This window comes from Sminthopsis crassicaudata, chromosome 2 (assembly GCF_048593235.1).
Source record: "Sminthopsis crassicaudata isolate SCR6 chromosome 2, ASM4859323v1, whole genome shotgun sequence".
In the NCBI taxonomy this organism is placed as follows: Eukaryota; Metazoa; Chordata; class Mammalia; order Dasyuromorphia; family Dasyuridae; genus Sminthopsis; species Sminthopsis crassicaudata.
In genome coordinates this window covers 443,140,517-443,156,112 of record NC_133618.1, presented here as the reverse complement: position 1 = coordinate 443,156,112, position 15,596 = coordinate 443,140,517, and the positions used below count along the sequence as shown (strand labels likewise).

The 15,596-nt window shown below is 36.9% G+C and overlaps 1 protein-coding gene across 10 annotated transcripts in view; it reads right to left on the bottom strand.

Moving 5' to 3' along the window:
* The window catches only part of PTPRT (protein tyrosine phosphatase receptor type T), a 1,285,960-nt gene that overhangs the window by 176,243 nt on the left and 1,094,121 nt on the right, over positions 1-15,596 (bottom strand). For 5 of the 10 annotated variants that reach the window (XM_074292616.1, XM_074292619.1, XM_074292618.1 and 2 more), the window contains one exon: positions 7,201-7,257. The exons of 4 other annotated variants lie outside the window; for them this stretch is intronic. In XM_074292616.1, coding sequence (XP_074148717.1) covers positions 7,201-7,257 — 57 coding nt within the window. The remainder of the gene's footprint in view (positions 1-7,200; positions 7,258-15,596) is intronic. One more of the 10 variants, XM_074292617.1, reaches the window with a different exon arrangement.

Genomic DNA, 15,596 nt, shown 5'->3' with positions numbered 1-15,596 from the left:
CCTCCTCCAACCCTATTACTGAACTAAAAACATATCTAAAACAGAAGCTATTAGTTCCTCCACTAATTTTACTTTTTTTTACAAACCTCCTTTTTTTTTTTTGAAGAGTGTCAACATTCCCCTGATAACCCAAATGTATAACTTTAAAGTCATCTTTAATACCTCTTTTTCCCTTCATATCTAATCTAGTATTAAGCTTTGTCAGTTTTTTTCTCTATTGCATCCCTTATACCCCTGACATTTTCTCTACTCACACAGGCATCATCCTAATTCAGATCCTTATTACTTCCTCCTTAGACTATTACAATAGACTTATAATTGATCTCTTCTTTGAAGGCAAGAATTATTTTCTTTATATATTTGGACCCCAAGTGCCTATAACAAAGCCTCATAAAAAGAAAACTCTTAATAGAGGTTGGCTGAACTAAAATACAAAGATACAGTACAGAAGTAGGTCCTTTAGAGCTACAGGAAGAATCAAGAAGTGGAACAGTTGAAAGGCAATTTGGTATGTTGACAAGTAAGTTGGGTTTAGATTGAGAAGAAAGCTAGATTTGAATCAGGCCTCAAAACATATTTGCAAAGTGTGAGACCACAGGTTAGCTATTTGATCTTTATGGGCCTCACTTATCTCATCTTAAATGTGTTAAAAGGGGAGAATAATACATGTTGTATCTATCACAAAGGGATTATGTGAGCCTTAAAGGAGATGATTTATGTAGAGCACTTTGCTAAGCTGTATATTAGCCATTATTATTGTTGTTATCATTATTATTACTGCAGAGAATGTAGTCAAAGATGTTATTTATAAATACTATTTCAAACCCCAAACTAGAATGGAATAAGCATGCATCATTCATTCATTGGTTAGGTTAAATGGTTAGGACCTCTGTCCTAAAGAAGGTAAGAGGCTGAATAAAGATTGAGAACAACATTATTTGAAAACATTATCATCCATTTACACCTGAGCTTCATTCATTCTATTAGATAAATTCCTATCATCTGACTATCCCTGAAGCCATGTTACCATTCTCCCTACTTTCTTTAACATTAGCCTATATAAAAATAAAATAGAGTGTCCTCAAGTGAAGGACTGTTCAAATATAGACTAAACTGCTTCAGGAAGGAAAGAGATTCTTTTTCATCATTGGAAGTTCTTAAGCAAAAACTATGAACTTGTAGCAGGGATTCTTTTTCAGGCATCAGACTAGAAACTCTATGAAGCTCTGTGATTTTTGGTTGTGTAACTGCTTTTGCTATTATTACTACCATTACTACCATTGTTTTTGTTGCTATTATTATTGCTGTTGTTGTTAATGCTGGGGAGGAGAAGGGCAATGAAAAGGAGAAAGAGGAGAAGAATGATAAAAAGGAGGAAGAACAGGAAAAGGAGGAGGAAGCAAAAAGCAACAACAATGATAAGCACCATCATCACTACTATGATGGTTCCATTGAGGCAGATTTTGGCTTGTGTAAAAAAAGCAATTCCTAATTTCAGAGTAATCCAGATAATTTAATGGACCATCATAGGTGGTTCTATATACTTTAAACAAGGCCAGAGGAGAAATTATCAAGGGTTTTGTAATTTACAGATCATTTAAATTTAAAAGATTATATGTAATTCTGGGTTGCTTGAAGGGGAAAAAGGGAAAGTCTACAACATGAAGGGGAAGATAAGTGGGAAGGAAGGGAAGAGGATGCTATGTGAAGGGATCTAGGGAGGTGTCTGAAACAGAGGAATGAGGTACCATGGAGAGCCTGGAAGAAGGATTCTAAAGAAATCAGCAGGACAATGGGAATCGTTCAAAGAGCACCAAGGGAGTTCAAGGGATACTGAAACTACAAAGAAATTTTGGAATGGAAAGAAACAGGGAAGGCAGAATCACACTAAGGTAGTATAGAGACTCTAAGGGGAAGACAGAGAAACACTGAAGGCCAACCTCATGTAGTAAACATTTCCTCTTCCTGTCCTCACATCAGAGAGTTTGTGGTTGTCTCCTAGGGAGCTGAAATAGTTGGATCAGCTGGAGGAGGCTTGCTGTCCCTTCTTAAAACCATTCACAAGAATTGGACAGTTCATGCATTCTGGATGTCATTTCTTATCCCTCTGTCACCAGAAGGTGTTTCTAAATCCTATCCAATTTACTCTCTATAAATACAGCCTTGAAGAGACAATTGTATTACCTCTGAAAGAAGGGCTAGGAAGGGGCAGGCTGAGTAAATAGTTGCCTAGATCTGGTAGCTTTCAGCCAAATTACACTTATGCAGTAAGCATGCCACTATAGGTCCAGGAAAGCAGAAAGAGGAATCTATAAAAGGGATTAGTGTGAGCTGGAGCAAAGTCAGTGGGAGAACCAGTGTAAACACACAGCAAGGAGCTAAGATTAGTGCTACTAAACTGAGCAAGAATAATGAAAACTACAATAAGGGAGCCATTGATTGCTGAGATGCTAGCCAAATCCACCATGAAAACATTTTCTTTAGTTTCACCCTTTCCACTCCTTCTTTTTTTGGAAAAAAAAAAACACTGAATTTACACCAAGAGCTGATCTATATCCTTAGAACTAGGGAAACTATTAGGAAAGAGAGAAAACTTGGAGAAAGAGAACAGGTTTTAATATTGGTATAAGAACATAGAGGGTGGTCAGAGAGCATCAGTAGAATTTCCATAATAATTATCTATTTGGGGGGTGTAGAATAAAGGGAAATGATATTAAAACAAAATACCAGTAGCTCAAATGCGAACCTGAACAGTAGGTGCAAGTAGGCAGAGGAAAGACAGAGGGCACTGTGAACCAAAAGTCAAACTTCTTACTATAGTGGGTGATACCAGTCTACTTTTCCCAATTTCTTCCATTTCTTCTTTTCATATACTCTAAACTCTAGTCCATAATGGACTGCTCTTTGCCTGATACGTCTTTTATAATTGTTTACTGAATTTTGACCCATCCTCTTTTATGTTCAAATCAAATACCATCTCTTCCAGAAAGCTTATCCTGACCCTCCTGTCAGTAATGACTTTCCTCCTGAAACCTATTAAAACAACTTTTGCAAAGTTATATTGTTTAATGTTATCTCATTATCTGTTTTGTGTTGCACCACTACATAGGAAGATATTTGAGAGAATGGATTATATACATGCATATATATTTATATACATATATATACACAGATATATACATATTACTAAATTTTATGTCCTCTTTATTACCAAGAATTATAGAATGATAGATTTATGACTAGAAAGGAACTTAAAATTGACCTTAACCCTAGTCTTTATTTTGCAGATGAAGAAACTGAAGTACAAAGCGGTAGAGATTGCCCAAAGACAAACATGTAGCAAGTCTCAGAACTTGGATTTGAACACAAGTTTTAGTTCAGTGTTCTAGATAGGTTAAGTGCTTAATAAATGTATTCTACTGAGATATAACATTTATATTGACATATTAAAGTCAATATAGATTCTGAGAGTCAGAATGATTCTGAGAAAACTTTTAGTTTTATACCCTAATTTTTACAAAGGTGAAGTTAAGGAAGAAAAGGACCATTCTGAAGTCATAGAATAGAATTAAGATCAGAACTATACTTTCCTGAATCCCAATCTGGGGCTGTTCCCATCAATTCTTGTCTGTGTTTGATGGTAAAAATGCAAATAGCCAGAATAGGAAAAATATGCTGATGAACTGGCACCTTCAGATCCCCTCTTAACCTTTCCTTAAAAATTTTTGGTAGCACATGTAAACCTTCTTCTGCCATGTGACACTTAGACACAGCATCCCTAAAGAGATTTAAAGTCCTAATATATTAGCAATAATTCTGTCGACTCCTGAATATGGGCTCATTCAAAAACCTATTTAGAGAAAACGGCAGCCATAATATATTAATAGCCTTGGGTTTGCCATGCTTTGGATGCTCTAGTTAAGGACCTTCACAATGATAATATATTGATGCCAACCTTTTAAGTACTATGGAGAAATGTGGTTCAGGGCCTGTCTTTGAAGATTTATCCAAGAGCATTTATAAGGAGAGGGATCAGATGGGATTTGGGAATTTGATAATTTTCCATGTCTAGTCTATTAGACTGCTGCTGAGATTTAGGATTCAGAAGATACCCCAATCAGAGGAGGATTTTAATACTGACCTGGACCAAGTCTATTGTTGAAAACCTGCCAATCTCTAAGTTGACCCTGAAGAGATATGATGTACACTACTGTTTCTCCCTTAGATTCCCTTCCCTACTATCTTCCTTCCCCTTATTTATTTTCCTCTTCCTCCTTCCCTCCCTTCCCCCTTTCTCATATTTTTCTCTCCTCTCCCCCTCTTCTTTTTCCTAATCTCTCTCTTTCTGTGCCCCACATCTCTTTACTATTCTTTTAATCTTAGTTCCTGGGTATTTTCACAAGGAAAATCGCATTGCTTCATCTGCAATTATAAACCAGACCCAGTATCTGGTTTATTATTTTAGAATATAGGCATTAGGCATTGCAACAATTTTAGGGATTAGTCTTAGAAGAACTACAGGGCTATACTCATGTGCAACAAAATCGTGGCAATCCAATCTGGAGTAAGAATGATAGCAAAACAGAATTTTTTAAGAGGGAACAATGAACCTCTTCCACAGGCATTAGATATTTGGCTCTGAGTGCCCAGTCTAATTTGAATTTCTTGTTGTTAATGAGATTTAGAGTTCTAGAACATCATACCCAGAGAAAAATTTCTCTGTGGATTGGGTCTTCTGCACCCACTCTTGACTGCAGCCCATTGGGTCACAGAATTTAGAACTGAAAGAAAATCCAGAGAATTTTCCTAACTTTACAGATAAGGAAACTAAGGTTTAGAGGAACCAAAATGGATTATAGGATCATACATTTCAAGTTGTAAGACACCTTACTCATAGAGGCTCATAAAGGGAATTGATATGCCAAAGATTATTCAAGTTGTAAAGTTTAGACTTAGGATTTGAAGTCAGGTCTTCTGACTCAAAACCCACTGGTCTACACTAGTGGCATCAAATTCAAATGGAAATGGATTCTCAAAACCAAACATCACAAATTAACATAATCTATGATTTGTTGCATTTTCATTTATTTCATTAAACATCTCCTAATTACATTGCAATCCAGTTCAGGCCAGCACTCGGAAATTTTGGCATAGAGCCTAATAATTTGACATCTCTCTCCTATATCATACTATTTCAGAGGGATGCAATGCTTACTGTAAACTGAACTTCAGGAGGAATGTCTAGGGGGAGAAGCACATCCCTGATAAGCTAATCAGAGTTAAAGCAGAAGTGTTTTTGACCAGGATATCCTAAACTATATGAAACTATTCTATTCCTCTACCATGGATTGCTCCCCACTGTCTGAGTGTGGTCTTGACAGTTACCTCCAAAAAGAGTATGGGAGGGAGAGGAAAGAGAGGAAACCAAGAAAGAGTTAGGTGCTTAAGTTTATTAGTCTAACAAGTTAGGACCTTTAGTAGTAAACATTTTGCAGACCACTAAACATTCACTGCTGAGGTTTGCCATAGCCTGAGGGGAAAACCATTTTACGGTAAAAGGCTAATTAACTAGTCCCCTGGGATATTAGGAGGTCCCTGAGCACCAACATATCTTAGCTCTTGGCTGAACAAACAAGTATGTTCTCAGTGATGGAATCTCTCTCTCCTTCCTCCAACCCTTATTGGCTTTGAAATGAAAGAAGGGGCTGGTGTTTACATCTTGAAATAGCTATCAGTCAGAAATGTGTGGTTCGTATTTATATCGGTCATTATTACCACCAGGGGATACACATTTTAAACTACACCTTTAGAAGAGGACAGCCTGTAAAAAAGAATAATTCCTGGGCATCTAGACCATAAAAATAATGTGGAAATACATTTGGAAATAAACAGAATGGGATGAAATAAACCTGTCAAAAGAATAACATTTAAAGTAACCAAAAGGGAAAAAAGGTAAGAACTATTAGGCATGTTATATAATTAGATCAGTGTTTTGCTTTTACCATCACCTTCTGACCTAACCTAAATAGAGTCTAGAAAACAATGGGTCTGTGCAAATGATGAATCATAAATAGGATTCTGAAAAGAATCATCTCTCTACAATGAAGTTCTATGTATAATGGTCCTGTTGAGAGCCTGTTTGATAATGTCATCAATGTCTGCAACATGTCACTTGGCCCTTGAAGAATAGAGCTCTCCAGCTATTGTGTAGGAGAAACAGACAATGGCTTAGGTCCTTGCTCATCAGTCTAAGGACTGTTGACCCTAAAAGGCTTTATTTCTACCTTAGATAGATGATACCACTACCCATTCCCAATCCCATTTCCCTTGTCCACACTCTCCATGGCTCTATTATGCATGTAGACTACAGTACTATATGGTAGTACTATATACTATAGTATATACTATACTATAACATAGCATTGCAGCTTCTGGGAGCTATTTTTTCATGAAGATTTGAAATGTATGATGTGCTTGTATGTGTGTGGGCATGTATGTGTATGTAACTGGATCCTTTGGACTTATGGGGTAGAAAGGAGGCTTGAAAATAAAGTACTGCAAAGGGAAGAAAAGTGCCATTTCCTTTGTCATTGGAGGAGCCAAGAGAATCATCATAAATTGTGGTTAGAACAGAATAGGGGGCATGGCAGGAGAAATTATCTTGGATCTTCCTAGAAAGGCTTTGAGATATATTCAGTTTCCTATTTTAAAAGTCTTGAAATAGAGAAGGACATTCCAGACTCCTCTACAAGAAGTATTTAAATTTCCATTTACTTAATCATCCATAGTCGTGGGGAATCTGACCATGAATGGGGCTCCTTAATACAAAAAGGTTGGGCCTTTGAACAGAAATAAACACACTGAACTTGGGTGTGATGCTGAAACTGGTTTGGAAGAAAGCATAAGGTTATTTGAATCACATGTTCACAAGGCTAAAAATCTAAATTAACGGTATCATGGCAAATCTTCTCTTGCAACTCATAATGAGGAGTTTTAAGGTCCTGTTCACTTTATACACATAAAGCCAGGGTCAAATAAACTACATTCTGAGAAAATACTGATTTCCCCAAAAATGGCAGGGCAACTATGGAACTTCTTTAGCTTTTGCTCATATGCCAGACAAGTAGAACCCAAGAAAATGAAACCAAGAGAAACCCAGGCAGCTGATTTTCAAGTTCCCTCCCCTGGCCTGATAGTCACCTGTGCTCAGGAGGTAGAATGGAGTCCCCGTGGTCACCTGTTGCCTACCCATAACTGCTAACAACAAGGAAACCAGTTCCCGGGCAGCATGCATAAGAGAAGAAAAGAAATAAAGAAAAATAAAAATGTGCCTAGTCATGATCAAAACGGCAATTAATCTTTTTTTTTTCTCCTTGAAGATCTTACTATAAAAAAGTAAGAGAATACCAAGGTATCATTAGAAAGCATTGATGAACCCTCTGTCTCCATCTCAGGTAGTGCTTGCAATCAAATGAATGGCCCTGAGGAATATGAATGGCAAGGATACATTCTTGATTCCAAACTACCATTCTGTCCAGTAAGGTACCAATATACACCCAGAGGTGCTTGTGCCAGAGGAGACATTATTAATGCCAAAAGAATGGATCAAAGTGAAATAAATGATTAAAGAAACTGTTATAAATGGCATTCAAGCCCTAAGCAGAAAAGCTAACAGTTTGGGTAGAACTGCATAACACATTGCAAGTGCCTGGGGGAAGCCAAATGTTACAGGGGGATGGACAGTGCCATGGAAAACATATAAAAAGGGCTGACATGAGGATTTGGAACAGTAGGGGGTTCCCTTCCCCTCTCCCACTCACAGGTTGCAAGAATAGGCAGTTTGTCTGTGGAGAAACACTGTGGAAAACAACATTTTGAACACACAGAAAAGAAACCCAATTAAAAGTGGGTGCTTGATGTACTAAAACATACCATGAAGTATGGAAAGACCTTAGAAGCTGGACAACAAAAAGGAAAGCTTTCTGATTGGCCAATTTATCATCATTATGAAGAGAGGCAGTAAGGGACAAATAGACAACCTGATGGCTTTTTAGCTGGGTTAAAGTATTTTGAGGCCTGGAGTACTTTGGAATTGGGAAAAGGAGAGGTGTCTCATGCTATAGATGATAGGTAATAAACCCCTAAGAAAATCAAAATATGATACTTCAATAATGAACTTTAATGTCTCTATGTAGGGTCTAAGCTAAGCTGTAATAAAGGTTAATGCTATGAAATGCCATATTAAACCTGACCCCTAAGGACCCTTTCAACTCTAAAATCTATGAAATAACTCATGTCCGCTCAAAACCAATGGATAAAGGTGGAGCTTAATAGTGTTTAGTTCAGGTACTACTATGGTCAGGAAAAATAGTGGAGCTGATTTTAGTTGAACTATGTATGACATATCAAGGCACAAATATTAAAGGAATAATCAGTGCCTGCTGTTTATTTGTGTTAGAAATTATTGGGAAGCCTGCGAGAAAATTTTTTTGTTTGCATTCAGAGAATTATTCAGACCCAAGTTCCCAAGAAAGGTGGAGCTAATTATAAAGAATCATAGGACACTTCTGTAGGGTATGTTTTTCCTATTATAATGAAGAAGAAAGAGGTCAGAGAGCTGTGTGTTATATGTCCCTTGTCCCTATCCTTAGATGCTTGCATACTGTAACAGCTACACTTGGTACCTCCTTGATAGCTGGGGTCAGCCTTTTGGTAGGTTAGTCTATAATAATAAGGCCTTCTAGGAGAGTATAGGTCAAAATATCACGGCCCAAGTTACAGCCCAAATGAGATTAAATGTAACTGAAAATCTATAACAAAACAAATTAGAATAGAATAGCATATAGATAATGTCAATATGTGGTTTTCTGAATTAATATGTGGCCTACAGGGATGCTTATACAGAGTTTAGTGGTTCTCATTTCTATTTGAGTATTTCACCATTGGTCTAGGTTGCATGTATATATATATGAGACTCTAACTCTTAGAAATGCATGTAACACCCCATATCCTAGTGGCACCCTGGTCTATCATTCCCACTTTGTAAGAAGCCTCCTATTATATGCGGATTTGACAAAATCATATAAGAAGTCTAGACAAGGTCAAAGATTGACTAATTCATTTCTTGTAATACAACAGAAGGAAAAGCTGCCCTAATTAGTCTAATTCTCTAGCTCACAGATCAGAAACCCCAAGGACATAAAGCCTAGTACAAGAGTTTCACACAAGGTGAGGGTTCCTTATTATTCTTTTAGAGTAGGAGGAGTAAGACAGTATAAATTACTTTGCCTTCCTACTTAATTCTTTACAAAATAACTATACTTTTAAAGATTAACTCTCAGATAATATACTTCATGCCTTTTGTGCAGAATGAGCCTGGGATAAGTCCCCATATTTCCTGAGTAACTAAAACCTTAGGTTCTCCTCAATGCCCAGCTCAGAATTATCTGGGGACACTGCCTGTGTTTCCTAGGTCTTCATTAGCCTTCAGTTTAACATTCAGCACTTCATAGGGGAACTTTTAATTATGGTATTTGTGGGGGAAAAACTAACAGCAACTCTGCCCATTATTTCATGAGGGTTCATAATTTCCCCCCCAGGAACTAGGTTCAGTTTTCAAATGAAATCAGATACCTCTCCTAATTCCTAGTCATAAGTTCCACATGATACTCAAATTTTTAGCTTTATTCTCAATTGCTTCCATCACCCTTGAGAGAGGTTCTATCCTTTGAAGGTTAAGGGTAACTAGTTAACCCATGCCAATGTTCTACATTGCCCTTACTCTCTATAGACTGGAGAGCGAAGAGCTTTGACTTTTTGTCAGGAAAAGAGCACAAGACTGGCACAGGAGGTATAGATACCAAATAAGAAGTTACCACTTAGATTTTACAGAGATAAAAACTTTTTCCTTTGCTATTTAGTCATTCCATTGTAGTAGTTCCAGAGATAAATGAAAACTGAAAAGTTACCAGATCTAACTATTCACTGAGGGTTTGCTGTATCTGGATTCCTATATGTTTCAGGGGTTTGGGATGGGCATGGCTCATGAGCCTCAACTAAAAGTATCTATGAATGATGCTACCCTGAGGTTAGAGGACTTGTCTTCATGAGGAACTACTATGAAGTTGTGTTTTAGTTCCGCTCCAGTGTTTTATCAGTTTTTCCTGTCCTTGTGTCCATTGCACTCAGCTCTTTCATTTCCTCTTGGAATCATGTGGTGGATAACTCTTGTATATTTTTCTTCTAACTATTCTTTCTGGTTATTTGTTGGTCCTTCAGATTCAATGTCATAGTGCCTCCTGTTTTTCATGCCTCTAGTTAACTTTACCACCATAAACTGGGATAATAGCTAATACAAACATTGTTGGTCCTTGACTTTGGTCTAGCTGATCTCTATTAATAATTGAAAACAGATTCTTTCAAACCAGAATCATAGCTTATAGAGTTAGAAGAGACCATGTGGGTTATTTAATTCAACTTTTTTTAAACATAATTTAGAATTGTAGAAATAATTTTCCAAGTCATCATAGTAAGTGGAAAAGTAAAATACTGAACAATAATAAGCACATTAATAATAGCTTATGTTTATATTATGATTTAAGGTTTACAAAGCACTTCATATATGTTATCCCATTTGATCCTCACCACATTTTACTGTTATTAACTATTATTAGCCCCATTTTACAAATGAAGAAACTGAAGCTGACAGAGGTTCATTCTGCTAAGAAACGTATGAATTGGGGCAGCTAGTTGGTGTAGTGGATAGAGCACCAACCCTGAAGTCTTAAAGAGCTGAGTTCAAATCTAGCCTCAGACACTTAACATTTCTTGGCTGTGTGACCCTGAACAAGTAACTTAATCCCAATTGTCTCAGCAAAAAAAAAATGAAAAGAAACATCAGAACTATATTTAAACTCAGATTTTTCAGATTCTAAGTCCAATAGTCTATCTACTATGCCACCCAGATTTGAAACTATATAACCCGAATGAAGTTTTTCTTTTCTAATTCAGTAGCTTCCTTTTGATGATTAAATCCCTTATATCATCCTCCATATTGATTAGCATATACTATTTTGCTCTCAAACCAAGTGTACCTATTTAGAGGAGGTCATTGTTTGTCCTTTGGCTTGAGTAGAATCCAAAGAAAGGTCAACCTTTTGACCTGTTTTCCTCTATGATGACTACTCTCATAGAAAAGCTCCAGCATATTTGAAGTTTTGCCCAAGGAGAGATCTCAACAGTTCTGAGAATGGCAGATATGGATGAGATAATAGATAAGAATCTCCTTGAAGGGGACATTTATAAAATGTAGAGAAATATAATAGGTCAAATGGTGCTAGTCTTAGTACTTTTAGAACTGGGGATTTCATGTTTTGCCATTTCCAGAGATACCAGTAATAACTGTCAACCATAGATAAGTGATTTTCCCTCAGCCTTTCTAGGAAAGGTTAACTGACTTGAGAGTTTGGGTAAGCTGAAGTGAGTGGCTTGTTGGAAAATACAATACTCTAGAAATGCTTTCCACCATCTACTTGATCAAAGAATCCTTACTCAAATAAGATATGCACAGGGTGAAGTTTTACTAACAAAAATAAACTGTGGTTAGAAGAGAGAGGAAGACAGACTGAAGGAGCTGATGGATCTCTTTGGCAGATGTTTTTTGAACTATTCATGCCTATGAGTAATATGTCAAAGGGGACTATCTGGCTCATCTAATGGGATCTTCCTCTTAAGAGTTATATTCTCTTTAAGTAATCATGAACCAAGAAGGCACCAAGTGTAAATGGCTTCAACCAGAAAACCAAGAAGAAAAAAGTAAAACAACATAAGATGTTCTCCCTGTTCTTCTCTCTCCTCCAATCAAGAACATTAATCCTTTGCAATTATTTAGCACTCTTCTTTCACATCCTTTAAATACATATATCATGTATTTTTATGGTCATTTGTATGGGTTTCTTATTAACCCATTATATTGTTAAGGTAAAGAGGATAAGAAATGTCTTCTTATTTATCTCTCCCAGATCTGTATATAAGTGCCTGACAAACTTTTGGTGTGAATTGAATTGAAAATTGTAGAAAGGAAAAAAAAGTTATTCACTCTCTTCAGATATAATAACAAATGAACAAATTATCTTGGAAGGCAACAGGAATAAGTCTTGTTGGACCTTAGTGAAGAGATATCCATCATAAGGATTGCAAATGAGGTACAGTGCAACCAAGAGACTATGAGGAACCTTGTCATTTGTAATATGTGGGTCTTTTTCAGTTCTATTATTGATCCTCATCCCTTCCCAACAGGTTCTTCAGGAAACTTAAAGGGATATATTCCACTAGAGGGATATTTTTTGGAAGAGGCTAGTTCATATAGGCTTTCCAGTTCAAGTACAGATCAAAAATATTTCTCCGGGAAAAACAAGTTTTGATTCTTTTCCTGCCTGCCACAAATTCATCTTTTTGCTTTATGAAGTTTCAGATGGGTAATGTTGACTTGAAACTGAATCTTTTGAGAAGTAATCTAGCATCATAAGTGATATCTTTGAGATATTTGCTTTGGAAACACAATCACAAAGGTGGCTGATACTATTTGGCTTGTGAAATAGACAGCATGGCGGCAGGGACAGAATATTGCAACTAGAGTCAGAATACCTAAGTCTAAGTCCAACTGTTCTGTTGTTTTCTTGGCCATGTGATCCTAGACCACTTTCAGTCTCAATTTCTTCATCTATAAAATGAAGGGATTTGACAAGAGGACATCCAAAGTTCTTATTAACCCTAAATCTTATGATCCTATAAAAACAATCTGTAAAAGTCTTAAGAGTCATGTGAGTTACTGTTAGCTGTCCCATGGGTCTAAACTAAGGTGATTAAACTTTGTAAACTGCAAAGTACTTTAGAAATGTGTTTTGCTATTACTTTAATGGCTCAGGGTTTTGTTTATGTAGGCCAGCAGCCCATTTTGAAAGATGAAGTTTAACTGGTTCTAATCAGGGTTTAAATTTTGAGAGCACAGCTCCTTTAGGCTCCTTTAGTTATCCATCTACTTAGATTTAGGAATGAAAACTCCCCCCAACCCCTTTCATGATATTTTTGATGATGAGTTTTTTTTAAATAACTGATTCAAAATTATAATAAATAGGAGTACCTTGTATATTTTAGATTGTCTAAGGCTGTCTCTCCCACCAGAAAGCCAGAGCAAGGTCTTTGAAATGGAAATGCAATTGATGATTCACACAGAAAGCATTTCCCCCCTTTTAAAGGAGGTGTAGAATAATGCAGGGGGCAAAGAGACAGTGCAGAAGCAGTGCTGACAATGGGGAAAGCATGCAGAGAAACTCTATATAGGCCACACCATGGAGCAAAGTAAAAGGACACAGGGAGTCACCAGTTCATCCTTTTTGATGTACAGTGATGACACAAGCACTTCACCTCATTACTCGGCACAGCCAGACTCAGCCATGGGCAATATCACCTGCTTTCTTCCACCAGGTGGCAAATGAGGGTGCTAAGGGGAAAATCCATCAATTTGGCCTCCACTAAGCTGAAGTCTGTGGCAACTCAGTCAGGGGCAAGAATGAGAGAACTCTTCTGGGAACTTATTCAGGAACAGGAACACAGAATAGCAACATTTGATCTTGAAAGGACCTCAGAGGTTAAGACTGATCCACATCAAAGTATAAGTCCCTGCTACCACTTTTCTTGACAATTGTTCAACCAGACTTTACTTGAATACCTTCAGTAATAGGAAGCCCACTGCCTCCTGAGGCACCCAGTTTTGCTTCTGGCTAGCTCTGCCTGCTGGGAAAATTTTTTCTCTTTATATTAAGTCAAGGGAGGATTAATTTAAGGAAAAGAAATCTTTCAACAACTAGAACTAGTTATACAAAGTAATGGGATGTCTTGGGAAGCAGGGGGATTCTCCCTCCCTGGCAAGTTGCAGAAGGCTTTAAGAGAGGACAATCACTTATTAAGTGTGATATGGAGGGGATTCTTGTTCAAATACAGATAAAGAGAGATAACTCTGCTAGGTTCCTTTCAAATCTGACATTTTGTGTTTGTGGCAGCTCTTTTTGTTGTAGCTAGAAACTGGAAGATGAATGGATGTCCATCAGTTGGAGAATGGTTGGGTAAATTGTGGTATATGAAGGTTATGGAATATTATTGCTCGGTAAGAAATGACCAGCAGGAGGAATATAGAGAGGCCTGGAGAGACTTAAATCAACTGATGCTGAGTGAAATGAGCAGAACCAGAAGATCACTGTACACTTCAACAACAATACTGTATGAGGATGTATTCTGATGGAAGTGGAAATCTTCAACATAAAGAAGATCCAACTCACTTCCAGTTGATCAATGATGGACAGAGGTAGCTACACCCAGAGAAGAAACACTGGGAGGGGAATGAAAATTGTTAGCACTAATATCTGTCTGCCCAGGTTGCATGTACCTTCGGATTCTAATGTTTATTGTGCAACAAGAAAATGATATTCACACACATGTATTGTACCTAGACTATATTGTAACACATGTAAAATGTATGGTATTGCCTGTCGTCGGGGGGAGGGAATAGAGGGAGGGGGGGTAATTTGGAAAAATGAATACAAGGGATAATATTATAAAATATATATATATATAATAAAAAAAATTAATTGCACAAACATTTTTAATAAAGACGTACTTTTAAAATAAAAAAAAATCTGACATTTTGTCATTCTATAAAATTCATAAAGAAGACTTAATGGAGAATACTTAAATAACTTAAGAGATAGTGTGGTCTAGTAGATATAGTAGTGTATTTAGAATAAGAAGCCCTAGCTTTAAATTCTGGTTTTATTCCTTACTATCAATGTTATCTTGGCCAAGTCACTTAGACTCAATTTTTTTTTTCATTTGTAAAATTAAGGAACTGTTAGTCTGTAATGGTACATGCAGGTTTAAAGCCTATGATAATGATCTATATTGGAAATCAGTGGTGGAAGCCTCAGTAAATCAAAGCAATACCTCATCTTTCCTCTATATTTGTTTCTAGCCTTGTTTCAACTTCTATGTTTGTGTCATCTGGAAACTAAAGGGTTTTTAAAAGTTCCTTCAATCAGATCCTCTCAGTTGGTACTTCTGAATCAGGGTCCTATCTAGACTTCTCTTTAGTTCTTTCTTCAGTACTCAGGGAACCGAAAAATAAAATGGAAGGAATAGATACAGGTACATATTTGGGGCCAAGTATTCAACAATATTATTTTCTCCTGCTTTGACAGAGGGTAAGAACAGAAGGTCTACCTGAAAGGGGCAGGGAAAAAAGAGAAAGAGCTCAGACTGTATTTCATTTGATACTCTGGGAAAAATCAAAAAAACACCAAGGAAAAGAAAAGTCTAATGTGAAATAAAGGTAAAACTGAACAAAAGAAGACAGTGGAGGTAATAAGCAGAAGGATATGATTTGGGAGGAAGAAAAAGCAAGGGATGCAGATTTTCCAAATATCAATATTGGGACAGATAGTCCCACTCAGAATTGTTGTCTTGAGTTGTGTCTTGAAGTAGAATGATTCTGGGGAAGTTTTATATTAGTAGAAACATCACTGTATTGTGAATTTTACCATATG